General features: G+C 41.4%; 1 protein-coding gene across 2 annotated transcripts; it reads right to left on the bottom strand.

Annotated features, from left to right (window-relative positions):
• Positions 1-1,659: 1,659 nt before the first annotated feature.
• SIAH1 (siah E3 ubiquitin protein ligase 1) lies at positions 1,660-22,915 on the bottom strand. 2 transcript variants are annotated; one of them, XM_062604943.1, is made up of 2 exons: positions 22,760-22,915; positions 1,660-4,014 (listed from the first exon to the last, which is right to left on the bottom strand). In XM_062604943.1, the coding sequence occupies exon 2, from the start codon at positions 4,010-4,012 to the stop codon at positions 3,164-3,166; it is 849 nt and encodes a 282-aa protein (XP_062460927.1). In that variant the 5' UTR covers positions 4,013-4,014; positions 22,760-22,915; the 3' UTR covers positions 1,660-3,163. The 2 variants fall into 2 exon arrangements, with proteins under 2 accessions (XP_062460927.1, XP_062460926.1); XM_062604942.1 differs by lacking the exon at positions 22,760-22,915 and adding an exon at positions 7,250-7,517.
• Between the last annotated feature and the right edge of the window lie 1,239 nt (positions 22,916-24,154).

Genomic DNA, 24,154 nt, shown 5'->3' with positions numbered 1-24,154 from the left:
ACGAGAACACTGGATCATCACATTGCATTAGGTACTGCACACTGCAAGTGATGTAAGAAAAATCAAGCATATTTAAGAAAAAGCCTGTCAGTGTCCCATCTCAGCTGACAGCTTTGTCTTGGCTTCCCTTGAATGTGAGTGTGGATAGGAATTTAAACTTTTTAAATGTAAGATCCTTGAGTATTTCATTGTTTTATGCTAGGGTCAACCACAAGGGAAGCCCCATAGATTACAGTCTCATCCTGCTCATTTATTCTGAAACAAACTGGACTGTGCTCATGAAATGCAAACTCTGTCACTGACAAAAGGTAGTACAGATGTAGCCTATAGATCAAAAGTAGTGATTTGTTTTGCTTTCATTTCTGTAGACAGAAAGCTGATTTACCTGGAACATAACAGCACCATAGCAATAAATTATGTATTTCTGTACCTGATCACAAAAGATTTTACAAATGTCACCGAAGGCAATCTAATAAAATCATAATGTTTCACTATTTTAAGAATTCTGTTTCAGTCATTCACTAGGCACCTTGCAAGGGTAAGAGGCAACAACCACTGAGTCTCAAACCACCTTACAAGATACTTGAACACAGAATACACAAAGAAACTAGACAATTGGTGAAACACTACAAAGGTACATCACCAATGCACTGCTTCAGCTGCTGCAATTTTAAAGCACTACTGCGACCAACCAGCAAAAAATGTCAAACAGAACCCAAACATTAACATCCACATTTGACAATAATTTTCCTTTTAAAGCTTCCCCCCCCCCCCCCCCCCCCAAGGGCAATGAAAAGCAATGGAAACAGCGCTAGCAAACGAAAGATCTACTGCATTTCATCCCACCTATTAAATATGAATACTCACTCCCAATACAGCAAAGTAAAACAATGCTTTCTAGAATAAATAGCTACTGTCACAACCATGCCAGACTTTAATACACCATTTATTTTAAATAAGGCAGTGAACTGTGTACAGTGTACAGACTTCTAGTATGTTTTCTGTTTCCATATCAGAGTGTAGTTGACTCACCATATCCTCAAACTCTTTAAAGGAGAGCCACTGAAAGAAGCTTCTAGTACTTTTGAGGATCTGGGCCTAAAGGATAATAATCTCTAATCATTCCATCTGATGATGAACACCCCATATTCCATACAGATTTTTTAACAAGACCAGAGAGCTGGAAACAAGCTGACCTAGCAAGCAAACGTGAGTCCCAAGCAGCTGATCACACACAAGTCAGTGTATCCCTCAAAATATCAAAAAGCGTTTAGCCAAGTTTCTGTCAAAAGACCAGGAGACAAACCAGAGGTAAATGCAGGCAGGCTTAATTAGGTGAGAGTAATTACTGAATTTGGAAGACTGCAAATAATTACTGTATATTCACACAGAAAAAGATGCCACATTGCTGGATTTCTGAAATGTTTTATCTACTGTCACAAGGCATCACTACATCTTTTAAATCAAATCTGTGTGCTGTTCCAACAGCCTAGATATCAGATTTTAAGTGAAACTTTTACTACAGACAGCCAGCTATTTCTGTAGCACTTTATTAATCCAACCAGATGGATTTTAAGTTCCTTACCCATACTTACCTCATCATGCATCAAAATAGTAAGAGCAAGAGTTGTCTTAATAGATCAACCTCTGACAAGAAAGTTAAGACAGTGCACAGTAAATAAAACTGTATTTTAATGGGTTACAAAAGTAGTTAATAGCCAGCCTACCTCCCCAACCACGTGTCCACCACCACCAGGTTTGACAAAAATCTCTTTCAAACAGCTTTTCAGCTTAGTCTATTCTGTGTGTCTATGACCTGGAACACAAATACCATATACATTTATGGCTTCGTCTTTCACATACAGATGGACTGTGGTAAGCCCAGTAACCTTCAAAAGGCTTTCTGTCTGGGGAGTCACACCTGTAGGAGACTGTTTGCATTGTAACGTCCGTCATGTCACTAATATACAGAAATCAGCTCAAGACAGTTCCTTTAGCAACAACCAAAAGCCGTGAAGACAAAAAATTAAGCAAGAGTATCAATGTCAAACTTTGAGCTAATGCAAAAAGCAAAAGTTGGGTTGTTTTGTTTTTGAATTTGCCAGGTATTCTCTTAATGACAAACATAAAAAGACTGAAAGCATCTCATTCTGACTGCCTTATTTTTTAAGCAAATGGTCTGGGTTTGCAATTGAAATACTGCTTAAGATAACACCTTCTTTGTACTGCAAACAACAAACACAAGGATGCAATCATGTTTCTAAACATCTCTAAATTTGAAGCCTGAATTTAAACAAAATAATAATTCACAAAACTCTTAGTAATTGTTCCTTGTTGGTAGAAGATAACTCAAAGTACAACAACATCTTGACCTGTTTTTAGAGGAGCTTTCTTTACCGATATGTCTTTCAACAGAATTACTTCTTTCAAGTTCTGTACATTCACAGAATAGCTCAATTAAGAACAGCATCACCAAAGAGTTGACTACTGGAAAGAGACAAAATTTACCAAACATACAGAAACAGAAGTTTTACCATAGCAATTGTGTATATCAAAAGATGACACCGGTAATTATTTTTTAAAAAGATACAAAAAAGAGAAAAACCTGAATTACAGAAAAGAAAGTCATATTTATTTAATGAAAAACTAGAAGTTAATAAAAATTAGCAAATACACAAAAAATATACACAAACAGCAGCAATACTATGTAGTGACTTACAAAGGGGGGGTGGGAAGGGAGGGAAGCAGTGGCCAGAGACCAGACCACTCAACATGGCTTGTCAGTCAAAGGGGTGGAGGAAAAAAAAAAAACACAAACAAAACCACAAAACAGTATCCTTTTCAACAGTACAATCAATCTACAAACAAGGTTTTAGAATTATTTTACAACATTTTCTGTAGAATCAATTCTTAATACAAAAGATGCCCATTTTGGGTGTATATATATTTTCAGTGGTTTACTGTTGACTTATTTTAAATATATTAGTGTTACTACATGCAACTGCTTCTTGTAATTTAACAGCCTTTCCTTTTATTTACCTTCATATATGTCTAGCCTCCATCTACCAAGTAATTCATCCGACAGTCAAAGGTGGTTACCCTAGTTTCAGCTAAATTAAATGCAACGATTTAAACACTGGCCTCAAGAGGTTGGATTGCCATTTTAACACATGGATATAGTTACATTGATGCCTAAATTGCCGTTTTCTGCAAAGAGCTGTGCAATGCTGGTGTCAAAGACTAGACAGTCACTATTCATAATGGCTGTTGAAATCCCCTCATGGATAGATCGAGGAGTTGCTTCCCAAGTCAATCGCCGTCTATGACCATTTAACTCCAGCCGATAAGCAAAGTTTTCTGCTTGCTTGCGGGTTCCTATCAGCTGTACAATCGCAAAGAACTGCTGATGACCATCATACTTCTCCTGTTTCTCCAATACTAACATGAAATGAAAGCCAAAACAAGACTGCATCATAACCCAGTCAACAGCACCAGGAAGATTAATGTCTGTAGCAAGGAAGACGATATCTTCTCCCTGAAGTGTTGTAATGGACTTATGTTGATGCATCAGGTGTGGCATTACAGCATCCAGAGAACCTTGCCATTTACAGGAAGCACCGGGACACGGACAAGAATAAGGCCTAAACTCGCACAGCTCCTCATGGTCTGCTTTTTCTGTGTGTGGCAAAGTTATCTCACATCCGGAAGAGGCATATTTACATGGGAATAGTACAGAATTGGCAACTTTCTCCATCGCCAGGTTACGAATGGAGCCCAGCGGGCCTCGGCAAGTTGGACAGCACGTAAGTTTGGGGCGACAGTTGCTGCAAACAAGATGGCCACTCTGACATTGAAGAATTGGTGGAAGCACATAGTCAAAACACACAGGGCACTCAAAGAGACTAGCCAAGTCATTATTAGAAGCTGTAGTGCCTGTCAGCGCAGGCACCCTCTGTGACGGTGTACACTTTGAAGTACCCGTGGGTAGTGCTGTAGCAGTCTGACGGCTCATTTCTGCAACAGAACAGAGAAAAAAGCATGAGTACCCAGACCCATTTGATTTTCCTCTGCATAGATTTGCTTGATTTACAAAGAAATCTCAAAAGAAACCAGATACAAATGACAGCGGAAAGCCTCCATGTAAAACAAACTGTGGGTATGTTACATGGAGAATATCAGTTGTGCTCCATGCAACACAAACACTTGTACGAGATGCAGATGTAACAAGTGAAGAAGTTCTCAGAATTATTCTGAAGTAGGATTTACTTACTGGAAACTCCAAGGGGGATGAGTAAAGATACACTGAAAACAAAACTGAAATCCTCAAGGTTTGTTGCTGGTGTTTTGTTATCGAAGGGGGAGGGGGTGGTGTTAATATTGCATTTACAAAATACTCCACCCAGGCCACTGGGTGTAACAACTGGGAGCACTATAAAGCAATTCTAAGGCTGAATTTTAAGTTCCCTCGTATTTAGCGAGATGAGAAACCAGACATGATCTTCAAGGTACGACCTTCTCAGCGACCATGTTTACTGTATTTTTTTTTTGTCTTAAATTGAAAACCAGTAGCAAGGAAAACCATAGCTCAGAGATCACTACAATGCTTTGTTCCCAGGACAGGGCACTGAATCTTCCATTTTCATTACTCTGTTACTAAGGCTTGTAAAGCACATCCACTGCTTCAGCTTCCTGAACTAAACCATTTGTGAAGATACAAGAAAAGAAAACCCAAGAATTTTATTGAATTTCACAAATAAAAAGAAATTTGAATTTGAGAATTAATTTTAACATCTTAGAACTCAAACATTCCCAGTATTTGAAGAGGCACTGATGTTGATTAAGTTTCAGAGTCAGCGGAGTTAACACTAAAGTTCTGTCCTTTCAAACATCCCCATACAAAAGTTGAGCCCTGCCTGCCAAAGCACCTTGCTCAAGCATTAATAAAAATAACAGGCCAGTTAAAGTACTGATGGATTCATCCCCCCAACTCTCCTCCTTCCCGTGCATAAGAAATTACTAGTACTACCAGAAAAAAATAAACAGTCCAGTTTGAAAAGACAAACCTTGCCATCCTAAGTGAAGGAAGTTAAATGTTATCCAAAACTGGCTTCCATTACACAGTAAAATTCTCAACCACCTTAACTGCTTCCGTGCAAATACACCAGCTCTGTATGTCACATACGTAATAAAGCTTTCAAATTAAACCTCATCCTTAATCACCTTGCTATATGACATGGGAATATTAGGCAATAGGCAACCTTCCCATATTTAGCATCGTTTCACCCGCAAACTTACTCATACTTGGACTAGATACCTCAAAGCAGCATACTGTGCATGCTTTTGCAAGATATGCACAGTTCAGTGCATGCAGCAAAGGAACTAAGAGACTTGAACATACAATAAACTTATCCCTTGACATTCAAAAAGTAAACAGACAAGCAATTTCAAGCTCTTCTACAGAAGCACCTCTCTCCCAAGTCAAGAGCTAGAAAAACACTGAGATTCAGTACTTAGTCACATGCCCAACAACAGCATCATCTCACCCCTCAAAAATCTCTTCCTTCATCTCAGGCTTCTTGGACTAGAGATACACAGTTCCCATCTCTGGGGAAAAAATTTAACCAAACTCAAACAATGCTGGACCTTAACTGATAACTGTAGAGATATGACAGGAATGTTTGTATCTTCTGGATTCATTTCCCTACTGTAAGGCATTCCAGCTTAGATGAAAAGTTCAAAAGTTTATTTGATCTGTGACAAATCAAATAGATGTTCTGGGGAGGCAATGCCACATGAGCTTGTTGCTAGGGGATTCAAATGGTAAAGGCCTCTGTGTGAACTGAGCACTGCTGTTTTTTTTCCTCAGCACCTACAGGTGGGAGACTCATGACATGATGCAGTTCTAAAATCTAGAACAAATTATACACAGAAAGGAACTGAACATGAGAGAACAAATTCTGATCACGGTATTCACTTGGAAAGAGCTTAGAATCACAGACTGATTTGGGTTGGAAGCCACCTTAAAACTCACGCAGTTCCACTAGTTCACTAGACCAGGCTGCTCAATGACGAATCACATGCATATTCATATGTCAGATTCTAAGCATGTTTCCCTTCGAATATTGTAAACACACACATTTCAGAAACATTTGTGTTTCATCTTCCCTGTACTTACAGGTCCTGATGCAGGGATCCCCACTAACCCACAGATAACTGGTGAACGAACCCACTGCGTTAGACCAGTTCCCTGGGCAGTCTGACAAGCTGGGTGAGCTCTGCTTTCTTTAATTACACCTCTGGGGGCCCATTCAACAGTTAAATTAAGCAACATTCAAACTCTGCAGGAGACCTTATGCACAGAGGTACTTCCCACTTAAACCTCCTAAACCTCAATGTACTAGAGAAAAGAACCACATACTACAGAAAACCGTACAGCCCTGTTTTATCACCATTTCTGTGTGACCAACCTTCACACACACCTTCCACAACTGAGGACTGTCCAAACGAGCAGGGAATTAAACCGAGCAGGAATCTGTGAAGCAGGCCTTTGAGATTAGCACACAAGGAATAAACTGGATAAAACTATAAACTGTAATTCACCAAGCCTAAACCTGCCCAAAGCCCACATTTTCATGACTTGTTAACTCAAAGATGAATAATACATCATGATGGAAAAGTGAGAAGTTAATTTCTTATAGCTCTCTTGAAAACTACAAGTTAATCACAAACACAAGTGTTAACAGTACAATATATTTAACCTACTAAACTATCAAAACCATACAATTACAAACCACATAAAAATAACTACAGAACTGGAAATAAAATACATTTTTAGTTAAAAAAGCTTTACTACAGGTAAAAACCCCTAATACGCAATATGTGTTACTATCTCTGTTTGCATACACTGGGAATGAGTCTCTAAACAACAGTGACAAACTAAAGCTAAGCTTCATTGTCAAAGTATTATTTCTTACATCATAAATTATTCAAGAGATTGTACAAATTAAAAAACAAAACCCTAACAACAAAAAACCAAAACAAAATCAAGAGTGAAAAGTGCATTTTAAGATTTCCTAGTTCTAAAGCAAGAAAAACTCCATCCTTGACACCAGAACGCACACAGCTGTTGAGGGAACTTCTCAATACGGTTCTGCGGAGGGGTGAGCTGCACACTCCCGAGGGACACGCTTTTAGAGCTCCTACACAACAGCTTACAGCCCTGCGCACACCGCGAGTCACAAGTCGCTACCTTTCCTCTTGCTGGCGTTACTTCCCGGCAAGCAGGCACACAGCACTTCCTTCCACGAATGCGGCGCGCTGGAGGCCGATCTCCCCGTCATGCGGAGCGGAGGAGCTCATCGCGTCTCCGCTGGGCTGTCCGGGGTGCACAGATACCCGGCGGGACCCCTCTCCGCTCCAAGCGCTGCCGTCAACCCCCCATTACGGCTGCACCCACGCTCCGGCCCAGCGCCCCAAAATGGTTTCCCCAACCTCGGTCTCCCCGCGGGCCGGCCGCGCCGGGCAGCGGTTGGGCTGGGCTGGGCTGGGCTGAGCTGGCTCCTCCTGCCGGCGCTGCCCCGCGCCCGGCTGCGGGCCAGCGGCAGAGGCAGCGCGGCCCACACCGGCCATTGGCTGCCCCGGGCGGCCCCGCCCCGCCTCCGCCCGCAGAGGGTAGGGCGCGGCGGCCCGGCTCGGGCGCAGCGCGGGCGGCCCCCGGCGGCCGTTGGCACCCACTGGACCGCGGGCAGCGGCTCGCCCCAGCACGGACACCTCGAAGGGCCCGAGTCGGCCCAGGACCGCCGCGCACACCGCCGCCTCCTAGCACCTGTACACAGAGCCCCCCGCAACACCGGTATGTGATTCTCACGTGCCGCAACCACTTCTCTTCACATACAGAGATGGATCTGATGATCCTCCCCAAATAACCGCTTCTAAAAAGCTATAGACTGCATTCAAAACATGGATTTCTCTTCCCGTTGCCGCTATTTCAATGCTCTAATTAGCATTTTCCACTGAAGTACCCGTTCAACATGAATTTTCACCATTTCTACGAAGCAGCAGCATACTAAACCCTAGGAAAAGACCAACAGACTTGGAAAAATGTGACAGTTGAATTTCCATGTGGACTGTTGACAAAATAGAACAGTTTAAGGATAAAGGAGCTGGAAACCAAGTCAACACGATGCATGATGCACACTCTGGGCTCATCAAACCTTCAGCATTACGGAATACAGACGTAAGGATAGCAGGATCATGGAGGTACAAGTTCCAGTGGTGGCAACAGAGGAACATACTGCAGTGAATTGTTTTGGTCACATAAAAAGGCTACAGTATCAGAATCAAGAAAATTATCTTTGAAAATGCATCCCTACTACTTGAAATTCAAGTCCTGTTCAAGGAAGACCATGGACCCTTGTACTGGCACTCCACTACATACAAATAACACCCCATCACTAGTAACGAAAACTATCACGACAGTACAAGACATGCTTCAGCCTCCCCCCAGACATGCAATATACAACATCCCTACCTGCTAAGAGTCAAGAAAGTTTCCAAACAACTCAGAAAAGCTGAAGAAAACCAGCACTGAAATGGCTTTCGAGAAATCAAGAGTGCCTTCTGAAGTGTGTGAAACACACCCTGGGCTCTCCCTTCTGCAGTAAAGCAGCTGCCCCAAAACACAAATCACTAGCCCCTCCACAGGTTAGTGAATGCTCTGCTAGACTGATGTAATGTACAATGCCTGAAGAGAGAAAGCCTTTGAAACTCCAGACAGATAAAAAAGTTACAGTGAAAAGAGGAAGATGCAATCAATCCACTGTTTAAAAAAGCTCAGCTGAGGTGCAGGCATAGGAAAGCAGTTTCAAGGAAGCTCAAAACAACGATACACCTCGCATGCCACAGAATTAACAGTACACAGGAAAGGATCGATACCCTTTCAGCTGCTCATCTTTTAAAGGTGCTGGCTCCAGACACCACTCTAGAAATTACCTCTCTTGCCCTGCACCAAAATACAAGGTACCTTTGACAAATTCAAGTCAATACTACCCACTTATCCAAAATCTTCACCCTCAGCAAACAGATTAAGACTTAGATTTAACATTCTAATTTGCTTTTGAGGGAGTATCTGAATATTGTTTTTGGAAAAAAAAAAAAACAACATGAGACTCTTGTAGAGTCATCTAAACGGCTGGAAGACAGAAAAAACCCTCTGATTCTGTAATGCTGAAGAGTGGTGTAAGGACAGGATCTGCCTTTTCACAGATGCAATAAATTTTTTTTTCAATCATGTTTCAGAACTAATTGAATTCAGAGACTTCCACTCAAAATGCATTCTTAATGCATTACAGCCATCAACAAAGTTAGACAAAATCTGTAAACTTTTTCAACTTTACATTCATATTTGAAAATAAGACTTTTTAAAAACCAATCCCCTTTTACTGAGCACTGCAAATGAGAACATTTCATGACAGTGTTTGAAGTTGTAAAGAAAACAGATAGGTTACTTTTTCTAAGATGTGATGTAAGCCAAGGAGTGCCAAAACCTGAAAGTTAACCTGTTGAAAATACTCATTAAACAGGTGTAAATAAGATCTTACAAGAAGATAAAGATTGGTAACGCCTGTAAAATACTATAAACAATAAATTGAAAATACTAAAGAGTGACCAATATTTCCTTGGCAGCAGCAGCAGGTTTTGTGAATGCAACAGAAAAAAAGAAGTGTGTGTATATTTAGGAACAAGAATGTGTGCACATGTACAAGTATACTCTAAGTACGCAATATGATGCCCAAGAAGCTGCAAGTGTTAGCGATACAGAAGTCACAAGTGAGTATTATCTTGAGAATGAAGGTGATTATAAAGCACACTTGGTTCTGATTAGAAAGGGGCTCCAGCATCTTTTAAGTAGGGAGCTTTCTCACAAATTTTAAAGTAGCATTAATTTCATATAAAAAATTCTTAGGATACCATAATTTTGTAGCATGGCTGCTCAGTTATGAAAAGTCGTAAGTGGCTGAGCTAACATCTACAGGTCTACGGAAAAATCAGCTTTTCAACAACTTGTACTTACTATTTCTGAAAGTCATCCTCCAAGGAATCTACCTTTACATGTCCCCTCTTGCACTCATAATCAGCAAAACAGAAGGGAAAAGGGTTTTAGCAGGCTGTAGTGAAAATACTATATATTAGCCTCACCACCACCAAACCCACACCTCAGCAATCAAACACATGTAACATTAAGTGCATTATGCACAACTCTCCCAGTGAATAGCTTGTATTTTTTAATTAATATTTTTAATTTCTATTTAAATTTCAAGACACTTGAGGGCCCAAGGTTTATCAATTTATCTCCCACTGCTCTTGGATGATTTCAGAGTACAAAGGCTTGGCATGCTTAATATCAAATGCATGCTTGCTCCTGCAAGTGTGATTAACACCAGGCACAGAAAAGTACATCCCAACTTATCCACTGCCTCTCTACCTACTGGCCTACTTCAAAACTTCCAGAAGACAGTTCCTGACATAAATTATTAATCAACTACAAAACACGATTTAGTCTCTATACACTCTGGTTTTGATTCATGAATTATGAATTTTTTCAACTCTTACGGACACTGTTTTCTTTAGTGCCCTTTAACTATATGCTATTTATTACTTCAGGCATCTCAGGGCTTCTAATTTCCTGCATAACAGCCAAAAGCCAGAGCAATCCAATGTAACAGATAATAAAGCAAGCCCCTCAAAATATTACAAAATTGAGGCAAGTCACAAGATGATTTCCTTTTCCAAAACATCACCTGTCCACCTCATTTCCTTTGTATACAAAATTGCAACACTTTCCATCACCTTGTAGTGACCTAGCCTGCCTGGAAGTGCAAGTAGTTTTTTTCTTGGATCTGAAGATACTCCCTACAAACCCCTCTTCCCAACCATCAGGAAAGGAAATCCCAATGGATTTCTATAACCATGGAATCAGTCATCCTCTTTGTGGCTACCTCTGCAGTGAACCACCAGACCCTAAGGCTCAGTGTTCTGATGCTATCAAATATATTCTCATGTACATAGTATGATAACCAGTTGAGTCACTGCTAGTGGGCAATCCAGGTCTTCTCCAAATTCAACACATACTGCATGGCAGATGCAGATCCAGACAGCACTATGTAAACACAAACAATAATATTACGTCCATCAAATTAATAGTGACCTGTTTCTAATCCAATACAAAAGCTTGAGTCTTGGCTAGTGTCCTTTGACTTCTGCTTCACCACTATTTCTCCTGCCTATCAATGCCAGAATATAAAATACCAACCCAAGATGGTTTTCCTAGCTACTGAAGTTTTTCTTTCCCACAACTTTAAAATGTAAAATTAAGAAGGAACAGTGCCCTATAAAAGACATACAACACTACATAAAATCCATATGAGCAAGTCACTACTACCATGACTACAGCTTAATGTTGTCATCATGTAACTTTTGAATGCGGTAGTCATGCAAGTTTTAAATGCAACAAGTAATTTCATCAATGTAAAAAAAGCCAGTAACCCATACTGTAGCCAACCAGAATTTTCCATACTCTAAAGAATCAAGATCCAAGCTGGCATGGAATATTGGAGACTATACTGCTATGGCACTCCAGTCTGGTAGAGAAAGGCTAACTGAAGACCAGAGTTCAGAGAAAGAACAACTAACTGATAACCCCCCAAATTTCATTCTAGAATGAACACTAGAAATGTCTGATTAATAGCAAAAAACTGAGTTTGGACTACTCACTCCGTACTGTACTATCAAAGAACATCTCAGCTTTCATATGTCTTGCAATTATAAGAACACAGACCATAAACAAATAATAAAGCAAAATAGGATGTGCATCTCCCCCATCTTCTCAGAGATGGAAGGAGAGGAAGCTGGACAGAAAACAAAACGTAGGGGAACTATAAAGGAAATTCCTTAAAATTCTAGCTATACTAAAAACAATTTATCAAATACCACCACTAGGGAAAGAAAATGCAACAATATATGAAATAAACTGGCATAAACAATAATAGCAAAAATTACTGATATGTGGTAATTTATTAGGTATTAGAAAAAAATTCTTCCCTGCGAGGGTGGTGAGGCCCTGGCACAGGTTGCTCAGAGAAGCTGTGGCTGCCCCGTCCCTGGCATTGCTCAAGGCCAGGGTGGATGGGGCTTGGAGCAAACTGGTCTTGTGGAAGGTGCCCCTGCCCATGGCAGGGGTTGGAATTGGATGAGCTTTAAGGTCCCTTCCAACCCAAACCAGTCTGTGAAAGTTAAGCCACAAACTAGCCAGTGAAACAACCTTCTTCATTATATAAACAAAAATATAGAGAAAAAGAATCATTATTTAAACACAACTCAAAACCAAACACTTGCATTAGAAAGATCATGGACCACTTCCAAATTGGACATCACCATTTTTTTCCCTTTTAAAAACAAGCAAATAATTTATCTCACTGACACTGCTGAATCCCATCTACTATAGAGGCATGATGATGGTACTACAGAAATAGCACTCAAAGCTGTGTAAGTGCACACTCTTGCAGTGTACTGAAACTGGACTCTGTGACAAAAGCCTTGTCTTCTTTCCATTCACTAGCTCTGTATCCTCAGTGCCAGGAGTCAGTCGATGGTCAGCGCCTTCCTTTTACACAGGACACCTGAACCACCAGCATGCCTACAAACAGAACCTATACCATGAAAAACTATGGTATGAACTCAAACCAGCAGCTGTCCTACACTAGCCTTCTCAGATACCAAACTGAACATGCCTTTTGGCAGCCTGCTGTAGTTTGATCACAGAAAAGCTAACTGAGATAAAGTAGAAGTTAAGGTTTCAAAATAAAGATAGCACAAACCACCGAATCTAACAAAGTAAGAAAAATTTCATATGCAAATGCAGACAACTCTATGCAAACAGTAAATACCAGAGACAATGGGTTTTATTTTTTAGTAATATCTGATTTCCTTTCACAGTGCACAGAACACACTGAAGTAAGCTGCGTCAGGATCATCTTCCAACAATAGCTCAGCCCAGTAATTTCTATAAACACAGGTAGTCAGTTACCTCTTAAAAAGTTCCAGACATAGAATGTTGCAATAAAAAGGCAGGCAGGCATACAGGAGGATCGGCTACAAAGTGAATTAGTAACAGCACTAAAAAAAACAACCCAACAAGTTATTTTTCATGCTGTAACATATACTACCATCCAGAAGTATGTGAAGCAAGAAGCACTTGATTCTATTCTGTATCACAAATGGGCTCTGTATACAACTTCTATTAGCTCAAGAAAAAAAACCCAAAACAAAAAAAAACCAACCAAAACTATGTAAATATTAACAGCAAATCCTACCGAGTGTGACAGTTTGGGGGCTGTGGTTCTTTCCTCAGTCTGATTTTGCAAAACCTATATTCTCCACTGCATACTGTAACTTCCATGCAATATTGCATCACCATTCCCGTGTCTGTGGCAGACAAGGGAGAAGGGTGTGGCGTATGGCGTGGAAGTGCCTACCTTAATTCACTAAGGCTGAACACTGTAAGAAGAACCTGTACTTCGATGTGTCTTCACATGCAAAGTCTTTCTGTGATAACTACTCCCATTCAAATTCAAGACCTATTTTACGATCAATATTCTTCCTGCATACCTAAACAGTTAGTGAGTAGACCATCAGAATAACCAGACCTGATCAAGGAGGACCTGGTCTATAAGAGACTGATCATGACACACAAAGCTGCTCTGTAGGAGCAGCCAGGACAAGTTTATGTATATTGACTATGTTTATTAAAATCTTCCCACAAGAGTGCACTACTTAGGTCCATACATATTTCCATCATAAATAATAATTTATTCTTGCCATGCTTCATCTGTTCTGTATTCCTGTAAGCAGTCCTGTTGACAGTGGAACCCTGTGAAGAATGGTAATATGACCTGTAGAGGGCAAACATGTAGGGGTGGGCATAAAGAATGGAGATAACTGATTCCAGAGTACAGATCTGGGTGCCCTAAGGTATGACAAACATGAAATCTGCACACACGTACCTTCAGCAGCACACAGAGTGACACTGGAAGCCTAACCTAACTTACCAGAAATTACAAATTTTCAGACCTTCTTGTACTAACCTACACAGAACCTCTAGCCATTCTGATGCACAACATAAAAATAAAACACACAACATTTTAAATGTAAAGAATCAAGTACGTATTTTTAAATGGTAACTTCTACATTTTAGAAGAAAGATTTTCCTACTGTGGATACCCAATTCGGGTAGGAAATAAAGAGCACTGATATTATTTACACTGTAACAAATGTAAGACCTTAGTAACATAAATGCAAAAGCAGAGTGGTGCTTTCACATTTCTGATGGTTCCAGACTTCCCAGCACTTCATTTCTTTGAACTCCCATTTGCTGCATGTCTTGTGTTTCTAACATCCATTCTTTGAATTACATATGCTTCCATTAAACCCAATCCAGTTTCCTGAAATGACTTGTTTTCCCCACTCCTCAGTCCTGAATCAACTGTTTCTATAGTACTGTTGCACAAGGATTCAACTGCCACCATTAAAAATCTTTTTAAAAATCATTACTACAATGTTACTCAGATTCCTAAACTTGGCTACTGACAACTCTACTACGGCTGTACTCCTGCACAGAGCAACAGCTCTACTACTTTTCATGACAAAGTTTTAGAATGTGGCTTTATCTCAGAAATAACAGCACTCTTCCAGCAAGCATTATCAGCCTGAGACACAGAAATGGGTTGAACTGATCATTCCACAGACTACCATGTCACATGAAAAGACTGAGCATTCTCTGAAACCTAAAAACAATAATAATATATATATATGAAAGGATTAGTGGTAATAGAGCATTATTGTGTAGCATGGGCGACATGGGTTTAGCTCCTGCTCTGTCACAAGTTTCTGAGTCACCACAAGCAAGTACTTCCCTGCCTTTTACAGGTTTTTCAAACATATCTCACATGTTTTTCAGACATTAATGCAGAAGAGAACATATTAACTTGATAAGGATACTAAATTAACTCTGTAGACCCTACCTAAATCTACTCAAGGTTAGTAATAAATAAATATCATTATACACTAAAGGACACCATATTAAATTATTTAACATCTCAGTTTTTACAGTTAGAAATAGTCAAACTTCAATCACTATTTACTTTCCAACTCCTCGCATATGGGTAACTGCCCTCTATTCATTCTAGTATTTTATACATCAAAGAGACAAATTAGGGAGACAGGGCAGCTCCCTTCTCACTAATTCTACTGCATTAGGCCAATCTGAAGGCCTGCTTCTGTGACATCAATACCACATTGGTATTTTACAGAAAGCAAATGAAGTAATCTTTCTTTAGAGGGATCCTTGTATTACCAAAAAAAAAAAAAAAAAGTGCCTCAGCTTTCTTTGTGAAAATCCAACTACCCAACTCTTGAAGCAAGTGATTCAAAATCAGCAGAAGAGCAGCTCTCAGTGTTCTTATGTTCTTTAATGGCCACTGAATTCTGACTAGGTATATCTCAAATGCTAAGTAGAATGCACTCACTATTTCACATATTTGTATTGCCTGGGAAATGGTTCATGGCATGCAAAATGAAAATTCAACTGCAACTGCTCTGAAGTCAGGCCTGACTCTGCATCAGAAAACAAACACAAGATATTACAAACGGTTTTGAAGTGACAGGAATAGATGTATCTTTCTGCTGCTTGATGCTCTTTTTATCAGTAGTTTCTAAATTCAACACCCATGACTATGTCCTTCTTTGCAAAATATTGTCCTCTCTTCTGTTATCCAGTTAAATCAAAACTTGAGCCTATGCTGCAGTGGTGAATATCAAACATCAACTGTTAACAATGACTCACTATCCAGAGGACAACTGTAAATTTAAGTACTTTTGAGCTGCCTTCTGTTACAGAAGTTTTACAAAAATATATTGAGTTGGAAGATCAAGCATTCAAAAATTAAGAAATTAAGTTTCACAGGCAACCCTAAGACTACTTCCTCATATTCTATTAAGGAACTCCCTTTATTAAATAACCTTTTTTCCTAAAAACTCCTAACTCCTCTAGTAGATGAGCACCTGTACATCCATGGAAGAATTGTGATTGTACAAGGAACAACTTTTCCTTAAATGGAACACTAGATTTTAACATAAAGCTGTTATGCAATGCAGCTGGTTTTAATACCCATAAAAGTGCCTTAAAATTACTGCTTTACAGGTGCTCTTTTAAAAGAATGTCTATCTCAATTTCTGTTATGGAATGCATACATTTTATTTGTAAAATTTCCTTTCTAATGATTATACTTGACTTAGCACAAAGCCAGACTAAAATTTTATAGTACACCACCAACATCTGCCAGCCAATTTATTCCCCAGTCACACCTGTGCAACCAGTCTTCAAATTACATCCTGAATGTACTTGCATAATCACACAGATATGGGCCATGTAGTGATGAACCCTACACAAATTAATTCAACTTGACACCTTCATGCACAAAAAAAGGGGGGGGGGGGGAATTTCTGTGAACCAAAGTAATTTTGTGCCTCTAATGATTTCTTAATATATATTATACACATGTATGCATATGTATTTCAAAACAAACAGAAATCAAGAGATAAGCAGAGCATTTTCATAGCTTTTACAGGAAAAAAACTGCACAGGCCCATAACGAGAAGGAACAGAACAAGACTTGAGGCTCCTATATAGGCAAAAGTGAACAACTTTACACAAATTTAAAAACTAACTTCAATTAAAAATAAGAAGCTTATCTTGTACACCTTAAAGTGGGATTATATATGTATTGACACACAAACACATATCAAAGCATGTTTCAAACATGATTTCCAAACCAATATGAGGTAATTTAAGAATATTAAAACATCTGATCACAAGACTAGCAAATTCTGAGCTCTACACCTGGTCAAAAAATGCCAGAAGGTTGTAAGGTTTCAAAACACAAAACCACAAAAAGAGCCCATTTTCACAGACTTGAGAACTGGATTAAGATATTTGTTCTAAGGTGCTGCATGAAGTTGTGTTGGGTGGTGCAGTAATTAAGAACAGCCCAGTGGAAAAGGACTTGGGGGTGCTGGTTGATGAGAAACTGAACATGAGACAGCTTCAGTGTGCGCTCTCAGCCCAGAAACCAACCGTATCCTGGGCTGCATCAAAAGAAGCATGACCAGCAGGTTGAAGGAGATGATCCTGCCCCTTTACTCTGCTCTCGTGAGACCTCACTTGGAGTACTGTGTGCAGTTTTGGTGTCCTCAACATAAGAAGGACATGGAGCTGTTGGAGTAAGTCCAGAAGAGGGCCATGAGGATGATCAGGGGACTGGAGCACCTTCTGTATGAAGACAGGCTGAGAAAGTTGGGACTGTTCAGCCTGGAGAGAAGCCGCATGGAGACCCTGGAGCAGCCTTCCAGTATCTGAAGGGGGCCTACAAGGGTGCTGGAGAGGAACTCTTCATCGAGAACTGTAGCAATAGGACAAGTGGAAATGGGTTTAAACTTAAACAGGGGAGGATCAGGCTAGATATAATGAAGTTCTTTACTGTTAGGGTGGTGAGGCACTGGAACAAGTTGCCCAAATAAGTGGTAAATGCTCCATCCCTGGCAGTGCTCAAGGCCAGGCTGGACAGAGTCTTGGGTGACATGGTCTAGTGTGAGGCAGCCCTGCCCATGGCAGGGGGTTGGAACTAGATGATCTTAAGGTCCTTTCCAACCTAAACCATTCTATGATTATCTTTCAAAGAAAAGTAGCAACACTACATGTTTAATGGTTCTGGAACACCTTAACAGCACTTAAGAACGGCTCAGTTCTAGTATTTCTTCAGAACTTTCAGATACCACTACAAACAATCAAAGAAAATATATACAGCACAAAGAACAATCCACCAGATAGAGGCTCCACGACTCCCTCCAGGCACACAAACACAGTATGTCTGGGTGCAATTCTACCATTTCTACAACAAACAAAAGCAAGCTGCTACCAAACTGAATGGTTGCAGTGCCTTTTACCTATTAGTTTTCTTTCTCTTTAAGGTAACGTATTCAGCTAGATCAGTCTTCCACATCTACAGGAGTGCTTACATCGGACACCAGGAAGACACTGAAAACAAGCTGGCAACAGAGAGCCAGACCAGTCTTTCTTAGCTGTAAAACTACACTTAGACTAAATCCAAGCGCACCTACAATGAGAGAGGATGACAGCTCTTGCAGAGCACTGGCTCACAGGTTAACACATGAGCCATGTTAAGCCATACCCAGAGCAAGCTGCTCTGGGAAGTGAACCAGGTAGTAGTTACCCATTCCTCACAGGTAATTAGTTTTCAACTAAACTTGGAACTAAAACTGGCCCATTTCACATTCACATTGGTGACAGCAACATTGCAAGTTACCACTAACAGTCTGAACTGAAACTGTCTTTAGCTACTGCTGAACTATAGCTTGTGCAGTGCTTCATCTTCTGTTATTTCTTCTTTCCTAATACCAGTGTGTTAACAGCAGCTAACCACTTCCTTTAGAAAAATCATACAACATAGGAAAAACTAACTTCTCAAACCCACTTTAAACTAATACCCGCATCATATTTCAGCATAAAGCAATGTGTACCAAGACTTACAAAACAGAACTTGGAAACCTTGTATTTCAGCTGTCATCCTCTTGCAAAATATAGAGGACATAGAATCTTCCCTCATGAAAGACCTGTAATACAGACTAAACAAAAACAACAAAGATAAGCCTCTTAACTATATTTCTAAGTTAAACACCAGCTCTAGCAATTTTTACCCAAAGGAAACGATTTTCAAGATTTCTCTCCACCAATTTAATACCAAATTGTTTTAAAATACTCCTACTCCAGTTAAAACCTCTTCAATCTTTTGACAATCTGTATGTTAGCAAAATTTAACACACAATTTTACTTCACATGTAGTTTTCCTCTGACATATTTCATCTGAACACATACTTGAAAATAACTCTTTAAAAAAGTGTGGCATTCTAAATGCTCTTCTTTGACAGCATTCAAAAAAAAAAAATACTGAAAAGTCACTGTGGTCTTTCGTCAAGGACTAAATGAATTTTCACTCCATTTAGCACTCTATGCAAGAACTTAAAAATACTAACTTAAAGACTTCATGTCATCCAAAATAATGTTCAAGTAAGTGCTGTTTCACTTTAAGGGACCTGATGACTAATTCCTTAAGCAGCAGAAGTTACCTCTACACTCTCCTTGTTTTTCTTCATGTTTCAAGCAAGGTCATCAATTGTTACAAGAAAAGATACAAACCTGTTCCAAAGGAAAATGGTCAACAACTGCCTGTAGCTAAATTTACTGCTCTTTTCACATCAATTTCCCTGTAGGAATATATCCACAGTGATTTTTAAAAAGGTATTTCCAGATGCAGAAGAACAAATACAGTCTTTACCACTGAAATAATGTTTTACTTCCCCACTGAAAACAAAGCCAACCTCAGCTTCCCTATTCAGCTTCTAAAAAGAGAAACAAATCAAAATCAGAAGTGCACCATTTGGTTAACTGTAATTATCTAGCACTTTAGCTGATTAAAGTTCTGTGGAATTAGTAACCAAATCTCTCATTATTCCTGTGATAACACAAAGAATCACTATTCTTCTTGTCCTGGTCATTATATAGAAGCACAGTATGTAGTCTGGATTAGAACTAAAAAGTATGTATGTGTATGAAGCATAGCATAAAATTTAGGGATATTAATGAGGCATTAATCTAGGGTTTGTTTTGTTTCTTTACTTAGCATAGTTAACAGCTAAACACACTATAGCATGACATAAAACTACCTTACACTTTGAAAAAGAGTAAATTGCTTACACCAAATTCTCTTATTAATGAAACAAAGCATATATATTAAAATAACAATACGTCTCTACCCGTCGTGTATTTTTGTTAGAATCAAAAAGGGTACATCTTACTATTCTTTTTTAATCACAGACTGGTTTGGGTTGGAAGATACCTAAAACATCATCCAGTTCCAACCCCCTGCTACAGGCAGTGACACCTCCACTAGACCAGGTTGCTCCTAGCCCTGTCCAACCTAGCCTTGAATGCTGACAGGGATGGGGCAGCCACAGCTTCTCTGGGCAACCTGTGCCAGGGACTCACTACCCTCATAGTGAAGAAGTAATCACAACTAGTTGCCACTTTTCTTAATACTGATTTTCCTTCAAAAAACAAACAAAAAAAATCAAGTAAAATTATCTTCTGCATCTACAATGTTCATAATGCTAACATCAGAGAAGAGATCCTAAGCTGTAGGTCCCAAGTGATGGCTGAGATGAACTAGAGCCTGCCAGCATTTTTACTCTTACTGCTGCTGCTGTTTGCAGCAGGTGGTATTAACAGTACCAACCAGGACTTGGCTAACCACAGTCAGCAGCTGGAAAGACAATTTTCACTTCGGCTTTCTGCAGACTGAGTTTACGCATCACAACTGCCGAACTGAGCTCCTCACGTGTCCAGAATTTCATATACCACTGATTTGCCTTAACTCATTTAGATCAGATTAGCTCCTGAAAATAAGACAACCATTAAAGCAAAACACACACAAATAGTCTATTTGGCAAAACTCAGTCCAACTTTTAAAACTGATGGTTACCAGACCACAAACGCTATTACAAGCGTGAAAAAAAACAAGAAAAACAAAGTGATTCTAACTTAACATCACATTTCTCATAGGAGTTGTATGTATAGTCTTCCAGAATGCTTCATGTAAGATCAGAGCTCATAAAACTGTCCTACTTTATTGAAGCTTTCAGACCAAAAAGGGTTGCTTCTTATGCAAGCATACTCATACTCCCACTCTTCAACATCAGAGGCAGGTATCTGATGTCTAAGCAGTACCTCTTTCACAACTCACACTAAGCAGACAGCAGCAACTATGCTCAAACCTAAGCATGGAAATTACTTGTGTTATTTAAAATATTACTTTCCCTAGTTCACACCTACTTAGCTGGAGCCACTGAATTTCTGAGCTAACTCCTCTACTACAGTCTCCTCTACTACAGTCTAATTAAACTACAGCATTAAAAGCATACCAACAGAAACAGCAGGTTAAAGGACCAGATACTTTGTCATGACATGCACTGTCAGGACTAAAATGCTCATTATTCTATCATTTTCAGAATTCTTGGGTCACACCAGATTCCCAACACTAGTGGATAATTTTTTTCCTTGTGCTTTCCTATGTATTTTTTCAGTGCTGTGAAAAGTGCTAAAACTATATGAGAACATTAGTTTCTATTTAAGCTCACACAATTATTTCTAACACTCATTTTTTACACCAGTGTTATGGTGTAGAATATATTATAAAAGCAGAACTAATCAATTTATTCTTTAGGTATGCCCCCCAAAGTTATTTTCTACAACAGACTACTGGCTCAGAGATCCATGTTTTATCCTAAAAGCCTCTATTAGTCCACCTGTATTCCAATACCCCAAATCTTCTTGAAGATCAGCTTGAATATCTCAGGCTCGAGAGGAGTCCCTTCCATTTTTCCTCCCTCTCTAGAATGGGCTGTGCTAGCCTCAGAGTTAAACAGAAAAGTGAAACTATGTTCCATGTGTGGAATATCCCATGTCCTTCGTGACCTAGTCCAATTAGCTATGAGCTTCCTAACATCCACTCATCTGCCACACTAAACAAATTAAGCCACTTTATCTATTTATTTAGCATATGAATAAACCGTTTATTATAGAGGAAAGGAAGTATTCTTCCAGACTGCTTGAAATAGAAGCTGAAGAGATAATATTGGAGAAATATTGCATGTTTGGTGCTACATATGAAACGTGAGCTTACAATAAAAGTGCCAAAAGTTCACTATCGGGAAAAAAACTTAGTTTTTCTCCTGAAGAAATACTTACGACGCTTCGCCTTTCACTACAAACGCTACTGTATCCTGTCCTTTTAAATCCGTGGAGAAGGTAAGAGAACTCCAGCCTTTTAATTTTACAGGGGAAGCCGCGGTATAAGGAAGAATCCCCCCCCCGCCCATCTTTGCTCCCACCGGATTAAAGAAGGAGACAGCAGTCTTCCCAAGAAATACCACAGAGGAGCACCGAGCGGCCCATTTACCCCGGCAACCTGTTTCCTGCGGCGGCGGGGCCCGCCGGGGTGCAGGCAGAGGGGCGCCGCCGAGGCCCTCAGTAGTAGGGCCGCCCTCGCCGCCCTTCCTTGGCCGCGCCAGGGCCCGCTCCGCGAGCACAAAGCGCACAGCGAGGCGAGGCCGAGCCCGAGACCACAAAGAGGCAGCCCCGCGGCCCAGACCCTCCGCAACAGCCGGACCGGGCCGCCGCCTCAGCCTGGCGCACAACAGTACAGCAGAAGGGCTCGCAGCCGCCGCGGGGCCCTGTCCCTCCTCCCTTCGGGACCCGCAGGCTCGGGCAAAGAAGAAGGTCCCGCCGGACGTCGCTTCCCCGGCTCACGCTGCCTCAAACCCCGTCGCGGGCGGCGGCAAGGGGCCCGTCCGTCAGCAGGGAACCGGACGCCCGGGCTGCGCTTAGGCCGCGGCAGGGCCTTGTCCCGACTCTACGCTGCGGCCGCCGAGCCGGCCTTGAGGCCGCGCTGGGGCCTTCTGCGACCGAGCAGGGGTCGCCCCACGCTGGGGACCGGGTGGGAAGAGGGCCCCGTCAGGCCGGTCGCTCTCGCCCCTGCGAGGTCCCTCGGCCTCCTCCCCGCAGCACGCTCACCTGTGGGCGCTGGGCTGGGCGGGACCCCGCTGAGGCGGCCTGGCTCCCCCGATCGTGCGGGCTACGGGGCGACTGGCTGCGCCGCTCTCGCCGAGACGCTCAGTGCCCGGCCCCAACCGCCTGAACCGACCGCGCGCTGCGTGCCGCTTTCCTACCGGCCGAGGACAAACCACCACGAGAGCGCGCCAGCTGCGGCGGAGCGAGCTCTTCCTGCCTGCCGGACGCGCTCCCGAGGCGGGCGGGCGGCAGCGCGCACGCGCACCCAGCAGCGGCACGCAGGTCGGGCTACCCGGCTCCTGGGGCGGCGCGGGCCGGCGAACAAAGGCTGCTCGGCAGCGGCACGTCTGGCGCCCGGCTGCCGGGGGCCTTCGGGCCGCGCTGTGCTCCCACCCACTTGTCGGGCCTGGGGAGAGGCCGCTCCTTACCTGCGCCGCTACCCAGCCCCGCCGGGGTTACCCGGCTCCCCCCGCTGCCCAGAGAGCAAGCAAGCGAGTCCAGAGGAGCCGTACGCGTGGCCCTCGCCTCCCCGCACCCGGTGGGCCCCGGCGGCGTGAGCACTCGTGCGCCCAGAGCAGGAGCTGGTTGGCACAGCAGCATTGGTGGCGGCAAAGCCTTAGAGGCGCGACAGGGCGATCCCTGGCACGAGGGCTGTTAATTCTGTTTAAAAAAAACTCTAAAAGCCTCCAAACGAGGTCTTACAGAGGCCGGTAACATCCAGCACAGGAGCATGGTGGTGGTTCTAAGGGACTGCGTCCAACAAACCCCTCTTCCAGTCTCTTTAAAGGCCTTGCATAATTCAGGTTAGGTCCCCATCCAGCAATGCCCTTATTTAGGGCATGTAACTTTCAACACATAAACTGAGTGAAATTAGTATAGCTACTGCTGTGTTTACATATGCTTTCTTGGATTGGGACACTGAGCATTTACTGAAATTATTCAGGTTTGCCAGAGGAGAGCCAGTTTATTTTCTGTAAATTATTTAAAAATATGTATTTGCTATCCTACTTCAATTTTGAATGACTGAAGCATTTTCTTGGCTAGTTTAACTGGTTATCCAGATGGTTCTCAATATCGTCCTCATTCCTTCTGATGACCAGAAAGCATTTCTTTTTGTGTAACATTCTTGTGTTGAACCTGCCAAGTCTGCTCTTATTCAGAGATTTTGGAGGATTAGTTTTAAGGCAGCTTCTCAATAATACATCCATGTAGTGATGCCGTACAATAGGTATCAAACACATTATTTAGGAATCCTCCCAAGTGTAGATAACGTGAGTTATTTGTTGTTGAAGAATGACAGCTATGGGAACAACTTCATTGCACATAATTTTTTAGCTGCACTCCTTATAGCTATGCAGTGGCTTTTGAACCTTTTCCTTTAAGTATTCATAAGGAGCA

The sequence above is a fragment of the Pezoporus occidentalis genome, unplaced genomic scaffold (assembly GCF_034315485.1).
Source record: "Pezoporus occidentalis ecotype Australia unplaced genomic scaffold, CSIRO_AGI_Poc_V1 ctg89, whole genome shotgun sequence".
Lineage (NCBI taxonomy): Eukaryota > Metazoa > Chordata > Aves > Psittaciformes > Psittacidae > Pezoporus > Pezoporus occidentalis.
Note: the sequence above shows the minus strand (reverse complement) of the source record. Positions and strands in the feature narration are given on the sequence as shown.